General features: G+C 41.0%; 1 protein-coding gene across 1 annotated transcript in view; it reads right to left on the bottom strand.

Moving 5' to 3' along the window:
• The window catches only part of grin3a (glutamate receptor, ionotropic, N-methyl-D-aspartate 3A), a gene marked incomplete at both ends in the record, with an annotated part of 50096 nt that extends 25905 nt beyond the window's left edge, over window positions 1-24191 (bottom strand). Inside the window, 5 exons of the mRNA XM_079805201.1 lie at window positions 4050-4669; window positions 22231-22751; window positions 22799-23219; window positions 23439-23697; window positions 23799-24191. Of these exons, the coding sequence (XP_079661327.1) occupies window positions 4050-4669; window positions 22231-22751; window positions 22799-23219; window positions 23439-23697; window positions 23799-24191 (2214 nt within the window). The remainder of the gene's footprint in view (window positions 1-4049; window positions 4670-22230; window positions 22752-22798; window positions 23220-23438; window positions 23698-23798) is intronic.
• Window positions 24192-24876: the final 685 nt, after the last annotated feature.

Raw genomic sequence — 24876 nt, 5'->3', positions numbered from 1 at the left:
TAGAACATGTCAAAGAAATGAAACCAAACACTTTGTAATCACTGTTGACTTTACAAGACGAAATATTATACATCTTGCAAGTTATTTAGGCAAAAATGAACCAAGTTCAAGGTTATTTTGGCTAGAAGCGGACTATATCGGGTCTTTAGTTAACCGAGGCGGCTATTTAATTTCAATGGACCAAAAATTATTTAATTGTTGGTTTTTCGTGTTTCTTAAATACCATTAGCATGACCAGTCGTCAAACGTATGCTTTATTGACTTTCTCACGTCATTCCCAGGTATGGAAATCAATCATGCCCATCAAAATATGCATGTAGAGTATATCGGATGTGGAGAAAACTTCTAAACGTTACCCACTAAGTACAGAGGACATTCAGAAACATTTATTACACAAAGTCTAGAATCTTGTTGTTTTAATGATATAATATAGCCATAGATAACATGACATTGTCCTGCAAAGGAAATCAAGACCTTAACAGACCCTGACAGATGAAATGCTTAGCTGAGCCATTTAATTTCCCCCGGGGCTGCCATTATGTGATGGCAGAAAACAGGCTAATCAGAAATGATTAAGGAAAAGCTTTCCAGGGATTCATTTCAAGATGTCTTAACAAAATCAGACTTATTTTCTGTAGGAGTTGTCATGAGATCTAATTGACCTAACCAGTGGGAGAGCAATAAGTACCACTAGCAAGTTAAGACGAGACACTTAGAGGTTTTGAGTGGCTACATCATCCGGAATGTGTTTTATCTTGAGGGAGCCAATGCCATTAAATGATTTGGAAGCTGGTATCCAGCCAGATATTACCTCTGTGTCATAAAAAAGCACTGGAGGGTGATACAATTATGTGCTTTTCAAGCAGTTTTGAAGATGAATGGTTAAAAATGGAGGATCTTATAAAGTTCTTCGGGCCTATGGAAAGTGGACATTCCGTCTTTTCATAACCTTGAATCCTTCAAAATATCCTGAAAGGTATTCAGAATGACAAATGATAAATCTATCAAACTGGTTAAAATAACATAGTTGTTAAAATGGTCTGATGTAGGCAGGGGTGCTGCAACACCAGCTGTTTACACAGGTTTATAAACGCAATGTAATTTTTATGAAGAAATCGATACATTTTAAATCCGTAAACCTCCAGGAATTTAAGTGTAAATTGTAAGTGGGCTACAAACCTTTTATCTTGTTTTAATCGTACATAGTTTGATTTCTCAAAACAGGATTAATCTATTATTTCATTCCTCTTGAATCTTGATTGACACACACCAGGGACTGAAATGAATGGGGGCTTGTGACAAAAATGCCATAAAAATAAACAAAAATGCCCCCCAAAAATGTAAAAGTTATGGGGGAAAAATTATTGCATTTAAGCAATAAGCTATCACATAAACAAAGAATTTATCACATAAACAAAGCATATTGCAAATGTGATATTGATTATTGATTATAGAATAGTTAAATAAACAAGAAGTTACATTTTAGACTCATACACCCGGCGCAATGCGACGCCAGGGGCAAAGGATTCCTCTCTGGAGAAGCGTTCTTTCCGCTCGAAAATTCCACCATGGTGTAAGCACAACTTGCTTTTAAAGGGATTGGGAGACTCTGATTGGTTTATTGCATGTTACGCCCAAAACACACCCATGACTCATTAGGAGACTACGTACAACCCTTTAGGATCATGCGACTGCCGCGCCAATAGATTTTTCCGTCGTTAAACTAGCAAAAGTGGATTCGGACACACGCTAAGTGCACCAGGGCCATGAGCTTCAGACCATGCGCTTAGATCATTAAAATATTGTCTGTTTTTCCTCCTTCAAAGAAAATTGTTCCAAACAAAGCCATATCACAGAACCGTTGCGCATGTCTGTTTTGTTCCTGAAAGAATGAACTTTTCTGAATTAATTTATTTGAATGAATGATTCAATGACTCACTCATTAAGCCAGTGACTTGCCGCCCCCCACTGGCGGGTTTCCGCTGTACTTCACCCTGGAGTCTGTACTGTCGGCACAAGTGGTTACTTATCTATTAATTCATTATTGTTTATTTCCTGTCGTCGTGCAGGCTCGTTTATTGCCTGCAAAAATACCTCAATAGCATTTTTTTGAAATAGCATATTACAAATACATTCCTTGTTGCATTATGATTGCAAGTATCACTATGTTCTGTCAAAAATGTACAGTATGTTCCATCTATTTAAATAAGCATTCTCTGGGATTGTTTGTTATTCTTTGTGGTGTTGATGTGTTTATATATTATTTCTTTATATACCATTTCGATCACACTTTGAGGTTCCAATTCTCACTATTAACTAACTATTAACTACAACCTTTGCCTCAATACACTTCTAATTACTGATTATTAATAGTTATTAAGGTAGTTGTTAAGATATGGTATTGAGTAGGATTAAGGGGTGTAGAATATGGTAATGTAGAATAAAGCATTAATATGTGCTTTATAAGTAGTAATAAGCAACTTAATAGTGAGAATTGGACCCTAAACTAAAGTGTTACATTGATTTCTTTACCACTACCCCCAACACCCCCAAACCTTTAAAATTCTTGATTTATTTAATTTTTTTACACATATGGTAAATATCCTAGCATTATTATTATTATATGTAAAATGGTGCAATAAAATAAATTGAATGCATTTTATTATCTTTCCCTATACACCCAAATCTCTGTTTATGTAATGTTTGACTTTTACTTATTGCTAAAAGATTCGACACACTTATGAAGAACCAAACAAATAAAGATCAAGGAACTTTATGATGGCGATGGTCCCAGAAACCTTTGGGTTTAAGAGGTATGAGTTTTGTGTTCATCCACCATCTGTGAACAGCAGTCACTGTAAACTATATCTTCAGTAAAGCTCAGTAACATGCACATCGGGAGACTAATTGCTCTTTGGACAGATACTAGACACTGATTATAAGTTTACAGAGAAATATGATACGATACATCTCACATGATCCATGTAAACAAAGTCCTGACCAGAAGATGGTGCTGGCCTCAAAAGATCAGATATCAAACAGCTCAGCCCTCAGGGCATTTAGTAAAATGCCATTTTACAGACACAATGTGCCACAGGCATCTAAATTGCTGTTTTGTGATTTAGGTGTAATAATACACTTATCAATTTTTTGAAAGCAATCCAACCTCAACTGACCTCAAACATCTTCAGTGTTAGTTAGATCCAGATAAAGGCAAATATATAGTGAACATTTGATACCAATAAAAAAAAAACGTTGCACTAATAAATAGCACTGGAGATATTTATGCATTAAATATGAGACATGCATCAAAATTTACCCTGGCATTCATTTTGATAAATTGCATTTACCGTTTAGTTTCTAAGAATTAATTCACTATATCCACCAAACACCAAATGTCATCAGACAGCAACTTACAAATATAAGCCTACAATATTAAAGAAATGATAAACATATCATAACATAACCATCTTTAGTTTTGAGAAATGCAGACAAATGGAAATTTATTTATAAACTGATAGGAGTAATATGTTCATTTACAAAAAAAGAAAATACAAATTTTACAGCTGTGTTATTTACAGTTATATAATTATTTTGTAACACATTTTCTGTCTGAAAGTGGTGACAATTCCATAATAATAAGCACTTATAATCAGTTATTAATATTAATTGAATTCTGTCACTATTTGTAATAATTATGACACACTAAAGGTTTTTTTTTTTTTTTTTTGGATCTGGCATGCTGACATGTATTGAGTGATCACAAGGGAAAATAAAATTGTAGAATCAATGAGTGTCACGCATTTATGTTCTGTAGTGTATTGTTTATAATTCCAAACCCTTAAATAACTACTAAAATATTTAATTAATTCATGCTTCCAATTAATGCATCAATCCAATTCCAATCATTTCAACATGTTTCCTCTAATTCCTGCAGCATTTATTTACATTTCGGCATGAAAGAAATGATGCTGAAGAAACTATAATCAGCAGTAGAGCAGAATTTCCTGAATATACAGTATTATGATTTATTATGGAAATAAACACACCTGACTCTGGCGTTTGAATTCCTTCTGGACGACGCTGATGACTGGAATCTGTAGCGTTGAGGAAATAAATTCCAACTTCACCAGTTCGTCCCTGTTTTGTGGAAACGCAATGATGGCAGAAACTCCTTGCACGATGACAGTGTGGCAAACACTTTGCAGGAACGACACGGGATCCCCACAGGCAGATGTAGATGAGGAGGAAAAGGAGAAAGCAGGTAATTCTCCAAGTCCTGCTTCCACAGCCATGACTATCTCAAGGGTGAGGTTGTAGGGTAAAAGCCCCACCACTCGATTGAGGGTCTCTGTAGCGAGGAGAACAGAGTCTCGAGGTAGAAACACAGCATCCGTACCCACTTGTTTGAGTGCGGGTTTACTTTTGGAGGCCTTGTGGGGGTTATTCGCTGAGCTTTTAGTCCTAATACCCCTCCAGTCTTGTTCGTGCATACTTTGGATGACCATGTCCCACTCTTCCCACGTTTCTCTGTCTGCATCCCAGTCCGAATCTCTCCCGCTGAGCGGATCCTGTCTGAATACTCGAGGATGCAGGTGCAGAGCTCCGACTCTCACCGTATGCCCGATCCTCTTCAGAATCTGACATGGTTGTGGATGCGCCATAGATGCTGGGGGAACAAGGATCATTATCAAAGCGCTTGGCGCAAGTACGGAGAGCCACACTAACCTGCCCAGCGCACCCCAGATCCAAGAGCCCGGCATTACTCCAAACAAGGCTCGCTTAAGCTCTGGAAACGACGGGATCCGTGTCCACCTGCGCGCCCGGTGATTCCTGCACAGCGCTGGATAGATGATGGATCACCGGTGAATCTCCTAGACGCAGCAAAGTTGCGCTCCTCTCCAACGGGCTTCTGAGGGATCGCCAGCAGTGCACATGTCCAACGCGGCTCAAAACACCCGTTGCTCATCTCAAAAACGTTTATGGGTGAAATATTCCCGGTATGAAATAGCTAAACAAGAGGGTGTTTTTACGCGCTCTCCAAAACAGGCGAAAAGGCAGCGAACTAAAATGCAAAGTGATTGTAAAAACCCTAAAGGACTTCTGTTCTCCAAATCAATGTAAGAATTTCCAAATATAACATAAATCATTAGATTTTTGATGTATCTTTTTTTTTGTGCAATTGTTGCAATTTATTTTTGTATGCAAACCATTATTCCATCCTCTATTTGAACACGAAAAAAATCGTGACGGATCTCCAGAAAACTATGTCAAAACAGAAACGCGCGTTTGAATGGCTTACATTACAGTTTAAACATGTTGCGCAGTGAAACTGTTCCGATAAACTCTCAGAATGGCGCTGGAATAGTTCAGATTATTGCACTGACTCACTGTGCTGTGCATTTAACCCGTTCACTGCCGACACCTCTGCTGCTATCAGTCATAGATTCGGTGTGCATAGATGATGTATTTAGATTTTTTTTTAACACGCACACACATTCTCTCAAAGAAGGTAAATCAAGCAGATTTTTTTTTTTTTTAAATCTTAGATTAAATCCCATCCGATTACATTTTATCTGTATAGCACTATTCACACACAAACACACTGTATATAAAGCAGACTATCGCACCAGTGAGCAAGTCAGATGAATGGAAAATGAGTAGTAGGTATATTCATTTTTCACAACACTTTATCTGTTGCAGCAGCCAGTTGAAGTTACACACCACTTTGATGAAAATTATTATTATTGGTTAGCAAGTATAACCTCTGCCTCTCCCTTGAATCATCAGCACCCCTGTCGTCCTATCACTGCGCAATCCTGACTTACGGCAGGAGAGGTTGGATAAGAGGAGTGGTGTGACACCAGAACACTGCTGTCGGTGAGTGATGAACAAGAAAAATCTGATGGCTGTTGTACCTCATCACCACTCCCATAAATCTCACACAATGTCCTTTGCTGAAACTGTGCAGCCAGTGCACCAGTTGCCAGGTCCATGTATGTCATCGCTTAGACAGGCTACATCAGATGACCTGATTTGGACGCCTAACTTAATCTCATTACAATCCATTAATATGCACGTTTTTTTTCTTCCTCAGATTCCCATTGATGCATACCATAATAACATTGCTTTATGAAACAGGGTCAGGGAGGAGCAAATAATTCTGTACCCGCTGTTATCGTGTGCTTGTTTCTGTATTCTTTTTTTCTTGACACCACTCAGATTAAAGGCAATCTCTTCAGAATTGGGCAAGGCCAAAATAATACACAAGATGCCCCCGACTAAACCCACAACTGCTAGATAAAATACTTGAACATAAATGACAGTGGACTTTCTTAGTTAACTACATAATAGAAAACAGTAGAAAAAGTATTTACAATCAAAAATAAATGGCACCCAATCCCTAGCCTCTGTGGAGAAACATAATAATAGTACAACGACAAAACAAAGGAAAAGAACAAGCAAATGGGTAAAGTAAATAAAACAACGATTGACACCACAAAAAAAATTATCGATCAAGAACCATATAACTGCAAATCACTCTAGAATATAATACAACGCTACTACTACACATCGATTCACTAAACACAACAACACCAACTCCATTCTCCCACACCTCTCCAGCATCCGTGGTGTATTTCAAAGGACGGCAGTCTTCAGGTGACGAATCAGCAGGAGTGTATTCGTACGGCCAATTAGGGTGGAATCTCATAAGAGCGAAAAAGAGAGAGAGAGAGAGAGGTTGTTGCAAATGGCATTCTCATTTTTTACTTGTGATTCCTCATTTCCTTTATTCTCTTTCCTTGCTTCCTAACTCCACCCTCATTAGGATTTGAGGATAGAAGGAATAGAGGAATTGAAGGAAAGCTTATTTGTATATTGAAATATTCTTGATCCCTTAAGTGTCACTTCATCAGCTGTGCTCAATGAATCTGTCCTTATGTTGTTGAAATTTGGTTATTTAAAGGATTAGTTCACCCAAAAATGAAACTTCTGTCATCAATTACTCACCCTCATGTCGTTCCAAACCTGTAAGACCGTTGTTCATCTTCGGAACACAAATGAAATATTTCTGATGAAATCTGAGAGCTCTCTGTTCCCCTCCATAGACTGCAATGTTTCTGCAACTTTCAAGGTCCAGAAAGGTAGTAAAGAGATCATTAAAATAGTCAACAATATATTAATTTGTAGTTTTGGAACAACATGAGGGTGAGTAATTAATGACAGAATATTTTTTTTTTTTTTGGGGTGAACTAACCCTTTAAGAATTCATAATAAATAATAATAAAGCAAGATGCCCTGTTGAAATATGTGAGATGTATCAACCCGTTCTCATGGCAATTCGTACATATTTTAAGAGGTGGCTAATTTGCACGACCTCGCTCGTACGATTTTGTATGATTTTTGCTAAGTTGTACATATTTGACAAGTTGCCAAATTCGAATGAATTTGTACAAATTACCTACCTCAAACCCCGGCCCTAAACCTACCCGTCACTGGGATTTAGAAAAAACGTACAAATTCGAGTGAGGTGATACAAATTCGTACGAATTAGCCACCACATAAAATACGTACAAATTGGTTGTGAGATAGCGTTGGATGTATGGTTTAAAGAAAAACATAAATACAAAGTTCTGTCATGCAACTCTAGATGGCGCAGGCCCATAAATCCTTAACTCAATCGTCTTGCAATTACATAATTCTTTATAGGGCACAGCTGATTGGTTCAAGCTGTATTGGTGGCCAATGAGCTAGCTGCTCGACATTCAAATTCTTGCCTATTGTTTGCTGTAGCAGTTTGCAGCACTCTTTCAGAAACCCCACACCTTCCCCAGCTCCACCTGTATAGATCTGTTGTGGGGGTAATTCATGTATGTATTTTTGTACAGCAGCAGCATGTCTTAAGCACATGTCATTTATGTATTGGCAGTGGCAAGTCCCGTACTTGCTCTGCAGCAGTGGTGTAGTCTAGTTTTTTGTAGTGAGTATACTGTGATTTTTTTTTTTCCACTCCCAGCCTCATACGCACCCATCCAACATTCCAATTTATTATAAGCGACAAAAGACATGTCAGCTGATAAAACCTGTGCTCCAGGTACCATATTCATATAGTATAATCATTCTTAAAGGTATAGTTCACCCAAAAATTAAAATTGTGTTGTAATTTCCTCACCCTCAAGTTGTTTCTCTCTTCTGTTTAACACAAAAGATGATATTTTGAAAAATGTTGGTAATCAGACAGTTGACTTCCACAGTAGGATAAAATATAGACTATGAAAGTCAATGGGTGCTGCCAACTGTCTGATTACCAACATTTTTCAAAATATCATCTTGAAAAAGGCTATTGAAGCTATCTATTGAAAAATGAATCTGTTTTCAATAACTAATTACAATAACTACACTGTAAAAAAAAATTCAGGTCTCCAATTGAAAATGTTCTAGTGACTGATCACATCTAAATTTTTCAGTTGGCCAAATTGAATTTCTGTGAATTGATGCAATTTAATTAACAGAAATTCAATTTTTTACAGTGTATTGATAACTAATATCACCATATAGTAATTTATTGGTGTAAATGTTTTAAATTAGACGTGTGCCAGTATCTGTAATGCAATATACCCATAATCTTATTAAATATAGGCTATGCTTCAGCTTTCATTTTATATTCTTAAATTTGATCTACAAATTAAATTAGAATAAGACACTGTAGGGCTGTTGCCAATTAAATTAAATAATTTACACTGAAAATGTTGAGAGATTGTTTTAAATATTTTTGAATATACAATTAAGAAATGTTGGAAATAAAACATTAAACTAACCCACCAGTAGGTGGCAGAATGTAAACGTTGTTGTTGTGGGAATATCTAAATCTTACCCAGATACAGCAATGCTATTTTCTGATTGGCTGTTCGGTAGCTATATTTTTTATTTGATTGGCTGGTGTCCAAATGGTCCCCAATAGTCCAAAAACGTTAGTGATTCGCAATCGCAACCACAGTCTATGTTCGCAACACAGACGGGGTTAGTTTATGAATGAAAGTTCTGTCACAAAAGCAGACCCCCCCTCCCCATCCCCCCTCCCAAAAAAACCCCCCCACAGAACATGACTTTACTTGTATACAGTAGTATAATATAATATATCATTAATATATAATTTCTATAGGCCTATGCAATTATTTGTAAAAAAAAATATGTAAAATTATGTAGATCACTTTTACTATTTACATAAGCTGCTTATACTATTTATGTAAACTGCTTTTATTTATATTTCATTGCAACTTTAAACAGGTCTAAGGAGTTTGTTGTTTTCATGTAGCCTTGGCAACTAGCCGACCTGAAAAATATGCACATGAAATGAAACTTGTTTAACTCAACCATAACATGTCAGTTACAAACTGTACAGCGTGCAATATTGTCATTATGTTTAAACTTTATACTTTTGTTTTTTGGGGCACTCTCCCTCTGCCATGGCGCTCCAGTTTTACACTGAGCTGATTCGGTTCGGGAGAAGAGATAAAAGCCCACCCACACTGACAATTGATTGGTTGACTTACCGAAACAAGCCAATCAGGACGCTCTCCGTCTTACATGCGCTTCATTATGTGCACACCAGCACACACACACGCAAGGTCTCTCGCTCTCTCTCTCTCTCTCTCTGCCGTGCGCGTGTGCACAGTCTGTGTCTCACATGCGCGCTCTTGCTCGCTCGCTGTAGATTGCGGGAGAATTTCACTAATTTGCGGGCATCAGGGAGCCGCTATAAATATGCGGGAGACTCACGGAACTTCCGGGAGACTTGGGATGTCTGCAAAACGATGTTGTTACGTATCCACACGCTTTTTTAAGTGGGTATACGGAAATCCTTGGCCTTTCCTAGTGTGTATACGGCGTATACCTGCGTATCACGTAGACTACACCACTGCTCTGCAGCAATAACAGCAGCAGCAATAAAAGCAGTAGCGTAGCAGATCCATTCCGCCAAGACCAAACACATTAACATTGTCATACTCATTACCATGCCAAACTCTCAGAGAGTTGTCATGACAGAAATTACAATTATTGTGACAGATGTGAAGAGGGAGGAGAATTTTGTATGTGCATCAGGTTTTTTGACAAGAAAGATTTACGCATAGGACACACCTGTGCATCCTCGCTCATAGGTCCTCTGGAAGCATCTTCACTCCTCTGTAGCTCAAACAATAGAGCATGGCACTAGCAACGCCGAGGTCATGGGTTCGATTCCCAGGGAAAGCAAGAACTGACCAAATGTGTACCTTGAATGCAATGAAAGTCGCTTTGGATAAAAGCATCTGCCAAATGCATAGATGTAAATATAAATGTAGGCTGTGTCCGAAATCGCCCCCTATACCCTTAAATAGGGCACTATTTGAGGGGACAGCCATTTGTAGTGGTGTTCGAAACCATAGTGGAAGTTATTTAGTGCACACGTTCAATCTCACAATGCACCGCAATAACGAGTGTACAACTGATATACGCTCGAAGACTAGAGAATACCCATAATGCACTGTGAGAGACATGTGCTGAATTAATTCCTGCGTCTCGTTAGAAGATGGTGCCCACAGCTGAATCAATCATCCATCCATTTTCCAAAAACTGGTCCAGCATAATGTCATACAGGTATAAATGTCTTTTTATTTGATTATTAAATTGTTTAATTACGGTTTATACATGCTAGTTTCCATGGCAGATCTTCCAAATCTTTTCATTACTACTGGAGCTGCCAGTTTGCTATGTTTCAAATAATTAGTAAACAGCAAGCAGGAACTATGCAAATGCTGCAGCCCTTCTGGCGCACTCGTTCACTCACTCGTTCTCATTCACTCCTTCAAGTGGACTATATTAGAGGAGTAATGTAGGGAATAGTGAATGAGGGTATAGGGGGCAATTTCGGACACAGCTCTAGTTCCTCACCTCCTCATAGTGCGGTTAGAGAATTGAAATGTTGCTGAGCCAGGTCACAGGCTGGAGGATAGAGGAGTGAGCACTTATAGTGTGTTAACCTGTTAACTTCATTTTGAAGTCACAAACATGAAGTCATTTTTATCACACGATATTGTGATATTGTGTCTATTGGTGATTTGTGAAATGGGATGTAAAGGATTTAATAAGAAAAGGAGAGTCAAAAATAGATAAAATATATATGAATATAAGAATGTGAAGTAATTCACACAATCCACTTTATGTAGCACCCCCTACCTGTCTTTCTTGTAATTAAAGGGTTAGTTCACCCAAAAATGAAAATTCTGTCATTAATTACTCACCCTCATGTCGTTCGACACCCGTAAGACCTCCGTTCATATTCGGAACACAAATGAAGATATTTTTGTTGAAAGCTGATGGCTGAGAAAGGCTTCAGATAGGCCTCCATTGGCATTCAGTACATTTACACTCCCAAGACCCATAAAAGGCACTTAAAACGTCGTTACAAAGTCCATCTCACCACAGTGGCTCTACAATAATTTTACGATGCGACAACAATAGTTTTTTTCCTTGGGAGTGTAAATGTACTGAATGCTAATGGAGGCCTATCTGAAGCCTTTCTCAGCCATCAGCTTTCAACAAAAATATCTTCATTAAGTAAGGTCAAATTAGATCGTGGTCATAGATATATTGATAGTAGATTCCTCATTCTACTGATCCATGCAGTCGCTAATGAGGCATCTACGTATACATCTATGACCACAATCTAATTTGACCTTACTTGCCGGAAATTATGGCGGAGCTCAGAGACGATCGCATTTGTCTGTTAAGAGGTAAAATAATAGCATAAATACTGCTCGGTTTCTCGCAGAAACTGATCGTTTCGCTAGATAAGACCCTTATTCATCGTCTGGTATCGTTTAAAGCCCTCTGAAGCTGCACTGAAACTGTAATTTGGACCTTGAACCGTTTGGAGCCCATTGAAGTCCATTATATGGAGAAAAACCCTGGACTGTTTTCATCCAAAACCTTAATTTCTTTTCGACTGCAGAAAGAAAGACATGGACATCTTGGATGACATGGGGGTGAGTAAATTATCAGCAAAAGTTTATTTAAAAGTGAACTAATCCTTTAACATGTATTTTGTGTATTTTCAAAATACAAAATACTGTATTTGCATTTAAATACATTTTTCCACACAGTATTTTGTATTTGTATTTAAATACATTTTTCCACACAGTATTTTGTATTTGTATTTTAAATACATTTCCATGTCACAATGATATAATGTTCTTTTAGAAAGTTACTCAGAATTAAACTATATAGACGCACCCAATATAAACATGTCAATATTAAAGCTATTGAAAGAAAAAAACTCTTGTAAAAGTAGCAAAAGGGAAATTATTTAAGTAGAAATGGAAAGTCAAAAATACAAAATAGATTAATATCAGAGCCCGTCTACGGAGAGCCTGCCCACTCCCTATTAAGCCCTGTTGTACAGAATTTTGGTTGTAGTACCACCAGAGTTCCACTGGGGGCGATCGCCATGAGTGCAAAATGAATGGAAGTCAATGGGGCTTGACGGCTAAATTTGTCTCTTTCACCCGATTGCCGTTGAGAAATCTCAGAAATGATTGTAGATTTTGCAAGTTCAACATGGGTTTTAGGTCGAAAGTTGAATGAACGAGTACTTATGTCCTTTTGATTTCTTACAGGTTGAGTTGTTGTTGTCCATAACACGCTAGCATTCTGCTAATGAACGCTGATTGGTCAGTGAAGGACTGATTACGACCAGAGATCCCGCTTGATGGCATCGTGTCATCTGAAGCGGGACCAGAAACAAACAAAACAAAAACTCTTCTAGCACGTGTATTTACCTGTGTCAGCTGTGTTGTCGATGCCTCGAGAGAAAAGAAAGTGCAGAGCGCGAAAGCACCAGAGCGACTGAAGGATTGCCGTTAAGCAGTATCTCTGGTCGTACATGTGTATGACGTCATTGACACTTTAAAAGACTTTTTAAAGCAAATAAGTGACTCTAAAAAATCTAACACCCAGCAATGTGTAATTTATTTGCATTTCCTTTCGAATACAACATTCAAATTACTAGATAAAAAATTATATCCTGAGAAAAGTGGATTTTTATTGGTATAGCGCCATAGACCTCCATTCATTCTGCACTCGTCCTGTGAGCGCCCTCATATGGAATCAGAGAGGAACTGCAACCAGTTCAGAAGCCGGAAGTTCAGTGAGAGTGAAACTTCTCGCCATATTAGACATTCTCTGTTAATATCCAAATGTGAAATAATTCACACAAATCACAGTTCACCAATCACCAATTAACTCAATATCCCACTGATAATAATAAGGATACAGGTGATAAAAATGACTGAAGTTGTCTATACGTCACAAAAAAATGAAATTAACAAAGAAATACACTGGTATGAATGTATTAAATGACAGCTGCATCAGCGATCTGCACCGCTAAACTATATAGAAAATGGCCGCGATAGGCTGAAGAAAAGCCGCGATAACAAACGAACATACACGGAGAACTGAGTTACAAACAAAACACTAATTCAAACACTTGGGTTAGGTATCTTACACAGGTCACTATATACAATATCAGTGATTTAATCTGATGATTTATCGACTAAAAAACACTTTTCGTTACCACAATCTCTCAGCGTCACTCTCCTCAACTTTACTGCACCCGCTAGTTGGTGCGCTATTTTTAAAACAGGCCCGCGGGCATGTGATCCTTGCGGGCGACCTGGTGCCCGCGGGCACCGTGTTGGTGACCTCTGGGTGTCCCATTTGTCATTTTATGTTTCAGAAGTGTGTTTGCGAGCACCCCCTTTGCAGTTTGCAGTTGATATGTGCCCTCAATGGGCACATTTTTTTTTCAGAGCCCACAAGATCCGCAGCAGACTTCTACCCGAAAGTCAAAGCGGTATTACGTCATGAAACTTTGGACAGGGCCAGACTCGCACCAATAGTGTTATGTCATTAAAAGTGTTTAAGTGACATTAGTTAATGTTTAAGATATTCTGTAATTGTGGTAGTTGATAGGGGGGAGTAATGGTACATTTTTGGTTAGAAGCATAGCTTATTGTTAGTATGACATGTGGACTATTTTAGTGCATTTGTTCCATTTTGAAGTGCATAAATGTGGAGTATGATCAAACGTGGAGCAAAAACAGTGAATTAGACACCAGCTGCTATCTTCATACGGCAGCATCTGGGAGAAAATTAAGTTGAGAACATGCTGCTGTCTGAAAGAACCGCAGGGACATGTATGCCAATTACATACTGCATGTTAACCTGAGGAAAAAATTAACAGCTTTCTGTTGTTTGTGTAATTTAGCTATTATAATATGACAGTAATTGCGATCTCAAATTTATTAATTAGCAGAAATGATTACTCCACCTGTATGTGACGTCATTAATGACCGTTGAACCAACATGGTTCAAATGACTGAGATATGACCATGTTATGGTTTCAGGAAACAGTCGTGACTAGCTAGTTCGTTTCTACATTGATGCTTTGTATTGTTAGCAGTGAGTTACGTCTTTGTATGAGAAATGCACCACTGATCTGTTCAAACAAACAAAAAAAAAACTGTATCCGAATACCTATAAGATTACACTGTAGAATTGCCTATATCTGGACCTATAGTCTTTTTTCCCTGCATGATCTGACCTTCCCCTCCCCTACGTGACAAGGACACTTTGCCCATTTTAGTTTCACATGCAGGACTGCATCACAGTCCTTTGAGGGTCCTGGGAAAGTCTTTTAACCACTGCCAACACTTCTTGTGATAAACCCATTATCATACAGTATGTTAAAGTCACCATGAAATCATGGAATGTGGAATACTGCAGTGTTTATTATAAAGGATTTATCCATCCACATGAATATTTCTTTTTTTATCTATGTGCACTTGCTTAAAACAACAACAACAATATTAACTTCTATTTCCCCCTGCAACAAGATCCCTTCTCTGATGACATATGCCCTCCCTTCCAGCAGCCTGTCTATTTCTTAGTCCAGCCCTATATTTTTCATAGATTGAGAAGCCATTTCACTCAAATAGAGAGTCGATCACAATGTTCATTTGACGCCAATAAATAAATAGGACACAAAAAAGAAAAAAATACCTTGTGTTACGGAATAGCAGACTCAAGACAGAGGATTAATGGAGAAATGGTGGATCTTTATTACAGCGAGTGAGCAAAGGGCAAAACAGGTAAGTAATTCAGAATAATAGCAGTTCGGGGGGATAAGTGGATGGTAACTGAATTTACTGTTTTGCAGGGGATGGTGGAGATTGTGGATGAGGAGATCGGTGACATGGGGATGCACACAGGTAATCTAATGCCGAGTTCACACTGCCCGATTTCAGCCCCAATTTTGACTTGCTGACAGGTTTTGCAAAATCGCTGATAAATACCCAAGATCATAGGCAAATCGGTGCTCGTTCAGGCGAGTGACAATCACACAGTGTGAATTATCAAAGTTGGATCTGAGAGAATCGCAGACGAGTCGCTGACACCCGTGAGATATTTAGCATGCTAAATATCTGGACCTGTCGACGATTCAAAATCCTGCTGTGTGAAATGTGTTAATTGAAAATGACATCTGCGATAACCTACAGCCAATGAGAGAGCAAGATACAGGGCAGCGGGAAGTTCGGGGAGGAGTTATGGTTAAGATATAAAATATCTGTATTTGAACAGATATATTTACAATTATATCAAACAGAAACAAAGCACAAACATTTGCTTGACCAGCCGCAACAGGAGCACATTGCAAAATTATTTACTTACCCCCATCTCTCTTTGCAGAACACAATCATTGCTCCCTTTGTCACCCCAACCATTTCCTCCACCATAATCTTTTATTTTATTTTTCTCCTTTTGCGCTGCAAATCAGCGCACATAAAATTTGGATCGCAAGCTTTCTGCAGTCTATATTTTTAATAACAATTCCAGTCTCGCGCGAGAACTCCAGTCTGACGCACGTGTGGTCTCGCGTTGTTTCCTTGTCACGTCTCGCGTGTGTTTGCTTGTGAAACATAGTTTGCGGACAGGAGTTTTCTGCGATTCTTCCTCTTGTAAAGTCATGCAATGTGAAACCCCCTGTCGCCGATCCATCATGCAGTGTGAACACAGCAGCAACTGAATGCTGGCCCAGATAGTCATGCAGTGTGAAAAGAGCAGTGATCCGACGAGTTTGGAAATTGTGCAGTCTGAACTCAACATTGCACTCACACAGATAATCAAGACAGAAGACGCTGGAGACACAAGGGAGTAGAAATACATGCTGGAGAATTGTTGGAGAAACGTTGAAGAATTGTTGGAGAATAGTTGGAGAATAGTTGGAGAAACGTTGGAGAATCGTTGGCGCTTGGGGTCTTTGCTCAAACGAGACGTGTATCTGAGGTGTTTGCTTTTATCAGTGAGTTGATGATCAGTGACAGGTGTGGGTGATGGCTGAATGAGTGGCAAGAACCAGGAGGGATGCTGGGAAATGTAGTCTAGTGAGGGAGTGTAGTAGTGAAGGAGGACCGGTGCACTCATGACAACATGAAACCTAATTTTTCATGTTGGGAAGCTGTGCAGGTTTGTCTTGCCATGACATCCAAAAACATACTTCTTTGGTGACATTGTTGATTCCGTGAAGTCCTGTGACTGCAGCGCAGCCGGCTTGCTCTCTCGCTCTAGTCGCGCGCGCACCCTTCCGGGAGAAGAGAAGGGTTTTTTTTAAACTTTGTCAATGTTTAGGATGGGAATCCAGGTCTTTAACAGTGTAAAAAGCTCAGTATGCATGAAACAGAATTTCACCCCCCCTTTGAGTAACTGCTTTAAAATGGCTTTGTTGATCAATATATGACAATTTTCCAAAATGTAACAAAAAAGCACATTCAGCCATTTATTCAAGTTCCTAAACGTAAATTAGGGAGGAGCGAGCCCATCTAATCTTCCAATCAACAGCCAACAACCAGAGTATTTAAGCAGCGGCTTACCTCTCCTCTGTTCCAGCTGTTCCAGCATCCCACCACCTCCCCAAACTCCACCTTTATCTTAAGTACCTTGCCCTACATAATAATATCCTATATTTAGTCACTGTGGGGGTATATCAGAGCTTGAGTTGAAGCTGCTTCATCGAGCCCCTCATCAGTGGACAGCAAGCCAAATAAGTTTAACCTAATATCTTAAGATTATATGGGCAAACAAACTCATTAAGTGAAGATGATTGCTGTAGCCTATATCCAGCATAGGCATGGTGTCTTCCTACATTTTTAATTTGTAGCTGCTGTTCAAATGGTATTGATCAAATATTCAATATCTCTACTCTCCATAATTAGTTTCAGCAAGGTGCAGACAGATGACAATCAGGAATAAAGTTTAAATGCAGTGTTTAATACACATCCAACAGGTAATACAGATAAACTCTAATGCAAAATGAGGCCGGACAAACACTGAGTGAAAATACACCAGGGGCCTCATGTATAAAACTTTCCGTAGATTTCATCCTAAAAGTGTGTATGCACAAAAGCCAGATTTTGCATACACACAAAAGTTTTCAGATTTATAAAACCATGCATATGCCAGAACCTGCGCAAAATTCCCTTTATAAAACCCAGTCAGCGGAAGATTGTGCGTACATGCATCTTCACCCCATCTCCTCCCCGAAATAACCATTTATGGAGCATAAACACTTAGTTTTACTATGCATAACCTCATCTGCATATCATTTACATGCATATTTCCATCCACGTGACACCATGTTTAACACTGTCAAAGGTACAAGACATTAAAAAATATTAGATACGGACTATAAATGCCATTTGTGCCTTACATTGCTGAAAATCATCCAATATCCTTTATATGTTTGAGAATAAATGTATCAACAAATCCATAAAAACAAAAATGTATAAAATACTTCTCAGATAAAGTGTTTAGAATAAAGTTGATTCATTCATTTCCACAGGCCAAATAGTATTTTAATTCAAAATAGTTCATTATTTTAACCGATTCAAATCAAATTCATGCAGTTTTGCTCGTAATGTGAACATATCGTCTTGCTTTTTTTGTAATATCGAAGTATGCATCACTGATCATCATTTTCGCTAAAAATATTTTGTCGTAACATGAGATCTGCAGTTTAGTTTAAAGAGGAATTATTGGAATTAACATATCCTCCTGGGACCGAGAAAAAAAAGTATTTTGAATTTAGTATTTTTTCATGTCATTACATTGTTTAGAGCATAAGAAACAAATGGATTTTTTTTTTTTGAAAAAATATATTTCATTCATATGTTATGATATGTCCTCTGTAGTTGACACCAGGGGCCCGTTCTTCGTACCTCGCTAACTCAGTTAGCCGGATTTGATTGTTGACGATTTGGCATGATCTTGGATTGTTTGGTTCTTCGACGCTCATCCTGGACTTGCTGTCATAGCAACAGGTCCGTTAGCTTAAACCTGCTCGCGAGCAGGCTTATTTCATGTAAACAGGGTTAGATTGCATCTTGAGGTGATACTTAAAATCTGTCCCAGCCACTGCTACTTTATTACAAGAGTTCTTTACTGAACCAGGGGCAATACTAATCATTTTAAATAATAATAATATACAAATTTTTTAATTGTATATGTATATGAGAATGAATATAATATTATAATGTTGTGTATAATACTATAGACACAGCCACTTGATTGAGCGATTTATTTGTGATGGAATAATTACTTTATATAATTTTGTTTTTATTGGTTTACACACTCGTTGTACAGTTAATCTGAGCCGTGCATTAAGTGATCACGGATATTATGGGATGGCTTGATGCAGCGCAAGAGATGCAGATAATTTGATCTTGACCCATAAGAAACTTTAATACTGTCACGTTACAAATCTGCTTCAAATTGAATAAAAAATTAAATTACAACATTGAAATAAAAATGTAAAGGGTGTACAAATACTGTATAAAATCGTGAATATAAATAATTGGTAATGTTTAAAAAAAAAAAAAAACATTTATAATTTATCTATTATAACTTTTATGTTGGTTTGGTTGTTTGGCTGTTTCCTTATAAAGGTCCAGATATTCGTGGGTTTTTTTTGTGTAATTTGTCAAGTTTTTGCCAGGTGGCTTTTTAATTATATGATGTCATTACATTGATGTCTTGACGCCAGCCAATCGCTGCATTGCTGATCGTGGTTTCGAGTATCGATGCATCTGCCCTCTTCAGGGAAAAAAAGAACGCTCAGTAATCTTAGATCATTAAATCCAGATATTTTAATCCAATCCGCAAATTCGTTTGAAGAACCAAATTAGCCAGACATCAGTTATCACGATTAAAAGATCTGGGATCTGTCAAATCATCTTAGATGTATTAAGCGAGGTACGAAGAACGGGCCCCAGGACTCAGGATTTTTAGGTTTCAGGGTTTTTTTTTTAAACAAACTTTGTTTAAAGATGATTCTGAACTATGTTATGAAAGATATAATGAAATGCATTGATTTACCATTTTACTTTATGAAATATGTAGGTTAAATGGCCATACTTGGGTTTTCCCTTTCAATACAATGTATCTATACACTGCATCTAATTTGCATATTGATGTGTTCTTGGTGCAACATGTAATGAAAAAAGAAGTGTAATAATGGGAGTAATAATTGGCAACATTTTCATAATAATATCTATTATTTCATAGGAATATTGATATGTAATTTCTTTCCCTATTCACTTGTTACGACTCCAAAATGCCTGATAAACATGATTTAAGTCCTGGCGTCCACTACAGTGGACATTTATGAAATCAATGCCCTGTTTTGTAACAGAAAGTCATATTTTGAATAGAAAGCCCATAACATTTTCCTGAGTGTTTCCTGATGTTGATTTATAAGAAACAATTGGAAAATGTATATGATTTAAATTATAATTAAAAATATTATTATATTTCCATAAGAGTGCTAAACATTCATGTCAGCCGTTTTTAAAGACCAAGAAGAAGTTGTTGTCCTGCTGAAACCTCCAAGCCCCGAATGTGCTCTTTACAGGACATCCAGACTTAAAACTGCGACATGTATGATGTCAAAGAAATTCACTAAAATATAATGTCCACTACAGTGGGCAAAAGTCTATTTGTGGGTCCCAGGAGAATATAATCCTTGCTGTCACAGGAAAAGTGATCAAAAGTAGCATATCCACATGTCTATCTAAATTCATATCATTTTAGTTTCAGTTCTGAGTGATGACTTTATGTAATTTCAGTGCATATCGCCATTAATGAAACTAACATTAATGTAAGTGTGTATATCAAAATGTTGGTCTTACTTCATTACTTTTCTCACTCTAGTAAAAGATTTTGTATGCATGGGTCAGAGTTTGCGTGCAGGTGTGCAAATTTTCCCGTCAAGTTTGTTTTTATAAATCGCTACTTATGTGTCGGAAGTGGCATAAGCCTCTTTCAATGCCTGTTTAGTGCATACGCAATGGTTATAAATGAGGCCCCCAGTTGATGAAATCAGGCCCCCAGCTGTGATGTTTAGTGTCCATAGAAACTGATGAGTGGTGGGAAACTCAAACAAAAGAACATGTGACTAATGAAAACAAACTAAAAGTCCATAAAAACAAAACTAAGAATAAACACAACTGAATAGTCTGGCAACTAGATTATATGCGGTAGCAGTTTAAGCTAATATCACTTTTTTTCTCTCTACTCTAACCGCTGAAAGTGAAATACTCAGGGCCCTATCTTGCACCCAGCGCAATTGACTTTGTACACCGACGCATGTGTCATTCCTATTTTGCACCCGCGCAAAGCGCGCTTTTCCCTCCACAGAAGCACGTCGCTAAACTAGTGAATGAACTTGCGCTACCTGGGTGGTTCAGCGCAAAAAAGGAGGCGTGTTCCGGCGCAAACAATCCCTGGTGCTATTTTGCTGTTCCATTAAACAATTGCGCCACTGACCAGAAAAAACCTAGTCTAAAGTCAGTGGCGCGTTGCGCGTTGTTCATTATGCTATTTTAAGGGCGCATGCTTGACCATAATGTATAGCGTGCACAACGCGCATACACTTTGCTCATGTAATCTACACAGATGCAACAGTTATTTTTGCAAATCATAAATTGTTACACTAAAAAAATATTAACACATGAGATGACGGAAATCATTGTGGTGTGCCACGAAGATGTGAAAAATAGGCATAAATCTAGCTTACAAATTATTCAGGCTAATTGTAATAATTAAGGATAAGACCTGTTTGCCCAATAGTGGCAAGACATATATGTATATAAGGACATCTGACAAATTGGTTTGTCCGTCAAGAACCAGGAAAAAAAATCGACTGAAAAACTGAAAAAACTGAAAGACTGAAAAAAAAAAGACTGTGAAATCACCTTTACCATAATGTACAACATTACAACTTCACTTCTCTGTCTTTCACTGCTCTTACAAGAACATCAGTCTCCTCGGCTGTGAACCGCTCCTGGCGTGCGCCTGGTAAATACGCCATAATAATAGCAATCCATTATGGAACTTGCGCACCTGCTTTTACAGGGAATGTTGGATGACGCTCGGATTGGTTTATTCACGTTACGCCCAAACCACACCTATGAATAATGAAGCTACTTCAGACCAACCCATTTTAGATTTGCGCCGGGCGCAAGAGCCATTTATCCCGCCGGGAAAATAGCAACAGCGCCGAGACCCGCCCACAAAGTTACTTGCGCTTCGCGTTTTGACACTTGCGTTTCAGATCGTTAAAATAGGGCCCTCAATGATGATTGGGTATTTTTTTTTTTTTACTGTGGCAGGGTGAAGAATCACACAACACAGTGCTAGGTGAAAAGCCCCCGGAGGGTGGGTTTATTGTGGTCAAGTGAACGAACAGTGAGGTAGTGAAGTCTTTGGTGCGCGGTGCTTCCTTCTTCCCGGTAGTGCAGTGGTGACTCGCGGTGACGTCAGAGGGTCTGGGTGGCCGGAGTGTCACAGGCTGCTGTCTGAGAAAGAGAGAAAGGTTAGTGCGCTGCTTCATGGAGTGTTCGTGCTCAGACTGGTGTTCCCATGTGCGGTGCTTTATGTGGTGTGGTGATCGCCTGCAGCTGTGCCAATCCGGTCCGTGCTGAGTGCTGGCAGGTGATCGGTGTTCGTTGCCAGGGCGACGCTGACGAGAGCTCGGGAGACTTGTCACACCCCCCCTTAGCGTCGCTCTGGTCCTGTAACGATAGTTAGACGCACACATTGGGGAACATAGGGGTGGGCGGGGAGTGCGCCCTGACAGACCTGCGTAAGCCGACCACAGCCTGGAGAGTCCGTCCGCGTTGGAGTTGGCCGTCCCGTCCCGATGCACCACCGTAAAGTGGAAGTCCTGGAGCGCCAGGAACCACCGCGTCACCCTGGCGTTGGTGTCCTTGGCTCGGGCCATCCACTGCAGCGGGGCGTGGTCCGTCATCAGGGTGAAGCGGCGTCCCAGCAGGTAGTAGCGGAGCTCCAGGACTGCCCACTTTATGGCCAGGGCTTCCTTCTCCACCGCCGCATACCTGATTTCGGCTGGGGTCAGCTTACGGCTGATGTACGTGACCGGATGCTCTTCACCTTCGTGGACCTGGGAAAGGACCGCCCCCAGGCCCGTGTCCGAGGCATCCGTCTGCAGCAGGAAGGGGCAGTTGAAGTCGGGCGCCCGCAAGACCGGCTCCGTGGTCAGGGCGGTCTTGATCTTCCGGAAGGTCCTGTCCAGGCTGCTGTCCCACTGCACCTTCTCCGGCTGCCCCTTCCTGGTCAGGTCAGGTCTGTCAGGGGAGATGCTAGGGTGGAGAAGTCGGGGATAAAACAGCGATAGTACCCCGCCAACCCCAAAAAGGCTCGTACCTGGGTTTTGGTCTCCGGGCGGGGCGTCGACAGGATGGCGTCTATTTTCTTCTGCTGGGGCTGGATCAGTCCTCTACCCACCCGGAAACCCAGGTACTGAGCCTCGGCGAGGGCGAGATGGCATTTCCGGGGGTTGGCGGTTAGCCCAGCCCGCCAGAGTTCCAGGAGCACCCTCCGCAACCGCTCCAGGTGGTCCTGCCAGGTCTCGGAGTGGATGACTACATCGTCGAGGTACGCCACCGCGTACGCTTGGTGGGGACGTAGAAGAATGTCCATCATCCTCTGGAACGTAGCGGGGGCCCTGTGCAGGCCGAAGGGGAGGACTCGGTATTGCCAGTGCCCACTGGGTGAGGAGAACGCCGTCTTCTCCTTGGCGGAGTCGGTGAGGGGAACTTGCCAGTAACCTTTTGTGAGGTCGAGCGTCGAAATATACCGAGCCCTCCCCAGGCGCTCCAGTAGCTCGTCCACTCGGGGCATCGGGTAGCCATCGAACTCCGAGACCTCGTTGAGCCGGCGGAAGTCATTACAGAAGCGGAGGGTGCCATCCGGCTTCGGGACCATGACGATGGGGCTGGACCAGGCGCTGCGTGATGGCTCGATTACCCCCGACTTCAGCATCTCACCGACCTCGTCCTCGATGGCCTGTCTCCGAGCCTCGGGGACCCGGTAGGGCCGCTGCCGCACAATGACGCCAGGTGGTGTGCGGATGTCGTGCTGGATGACTTTGGTCTGCCCGGGACGTGTGGAGAACACATCAGAGAACTGACGGACCAGATGATCCAGCTCCGTCTTCTGGGGGGCCGACAGCTGTGTTCCCACGTCCACGACCGGGGGCTCGACAGAGGCCAGTGCGCTGAGTTGGTCTCTGGTCCCCACCCACCTCTTCAGCAGGTTAATATGATATAGCTGCTCTTCACGCCTCCGGCCCGGCTGGCGCAGCCGGTAGTTGACAGGACCCACTCACTCTATGACCGTGAACGGACCCTGCCAGGTCGCCAGAACTTGCAGGCGGAGGTGGGGACCAACACCATGACCCTGTCGCCGGGCTGGAATTCGCGGGGTTGAGCCGTCCGGTCGTACAGCTGCCGTTGGCTCTGCTGGGCCTTCGTCAGGTGTTCCCGGACTAATGGCATGACCCTCTCGATCCGCTCACGCATTTCCCTCACGTGTTCGATGGCGGAGCGGAGAGGTGCCGGCTGCTGCTGTTCCCAGGCTTCCCGGGCCACATCCAGGAGCCCTCGTGGCTGACGGCCGAAGAGTAGCTCGAACGGGGTGAAACCCAAGGAGGCTTGGGGAACTTCGCGGACTCCGAACAGGACGTAGGGAAGCATCAGGTCCCAGTCTCGCTTATCTTCGGCGGCCACTCGCCGGAGCATCTGCTTGAGGGTTTGATTGAAGCGCTCTACTGAGCCGTCTGTCTGCGGATGGTATACTGTGGTCCGGATCTGCTTCACCTTCAGCAGCCGTCAGAGGTCAGCCATTAGCCGGGACATGAAGGGAGTTCCTTGGTCCGTCAGTATCTCCGTTGGGATGCCGACTCGGGTGCAGAGGAGGAAGAATTCCTTGGCGATGTTCTTTGCCGTTGCCTTCCGTAGGGGAAGTGCCTCTGGATACCTGGTGGCGTAGTCGACAATCACCAGGATGTGTTCATGTCCACGGGCAGACTTCGGCAACGGCCTCACCAGGTCCATTCCAATTCGCTCGAAAGGTACCCCGATGATCGGCAGCGGTATGAGCGGACTGGGGGGAGGTGCTCGTGGCGCGGTCCTCTGGCAGGTGGGACAGGCTTGGCAGAACCGCTTCACTTCTCCATCCAAGCCCGGCCAGTGGAAACGGTCCCGGATGCGCTGGATGGTGTTGGCGGTTCCCAGGTGGCCGGCCATCGGATGGCTGTGGGCTAGCTCCATGACCATTTCCACGTTTGGTTTGGGAACCACGAGCAGTTCTTTTACCTCCCCCCTTCGCTGGGCCACACAGTACAACAGGCCGTTCCTGACGACGAAGTGCGGGAGAGGATGGGGTGCTGGTTGGTGCTCGTGGCCATCCACTGTCCGGACCTGC

Source organism: Gobio gobio (genome assembly GCF_949357685.1).
Source record: "Gobio gobio genome assembly, chromosome: 22".
NCBI classification, from domain to species: Eukaryota; Metazoa; Chordata; class Actinopteri; order Cypriniformes; family Gobionidae; genus Gobio; species Gobio gobio.
The sequence above is the reverse complement of the archived record's forward strand: the minus strand, read 5'-3'. Positions and strand labels throughout refer to the sequence as shown.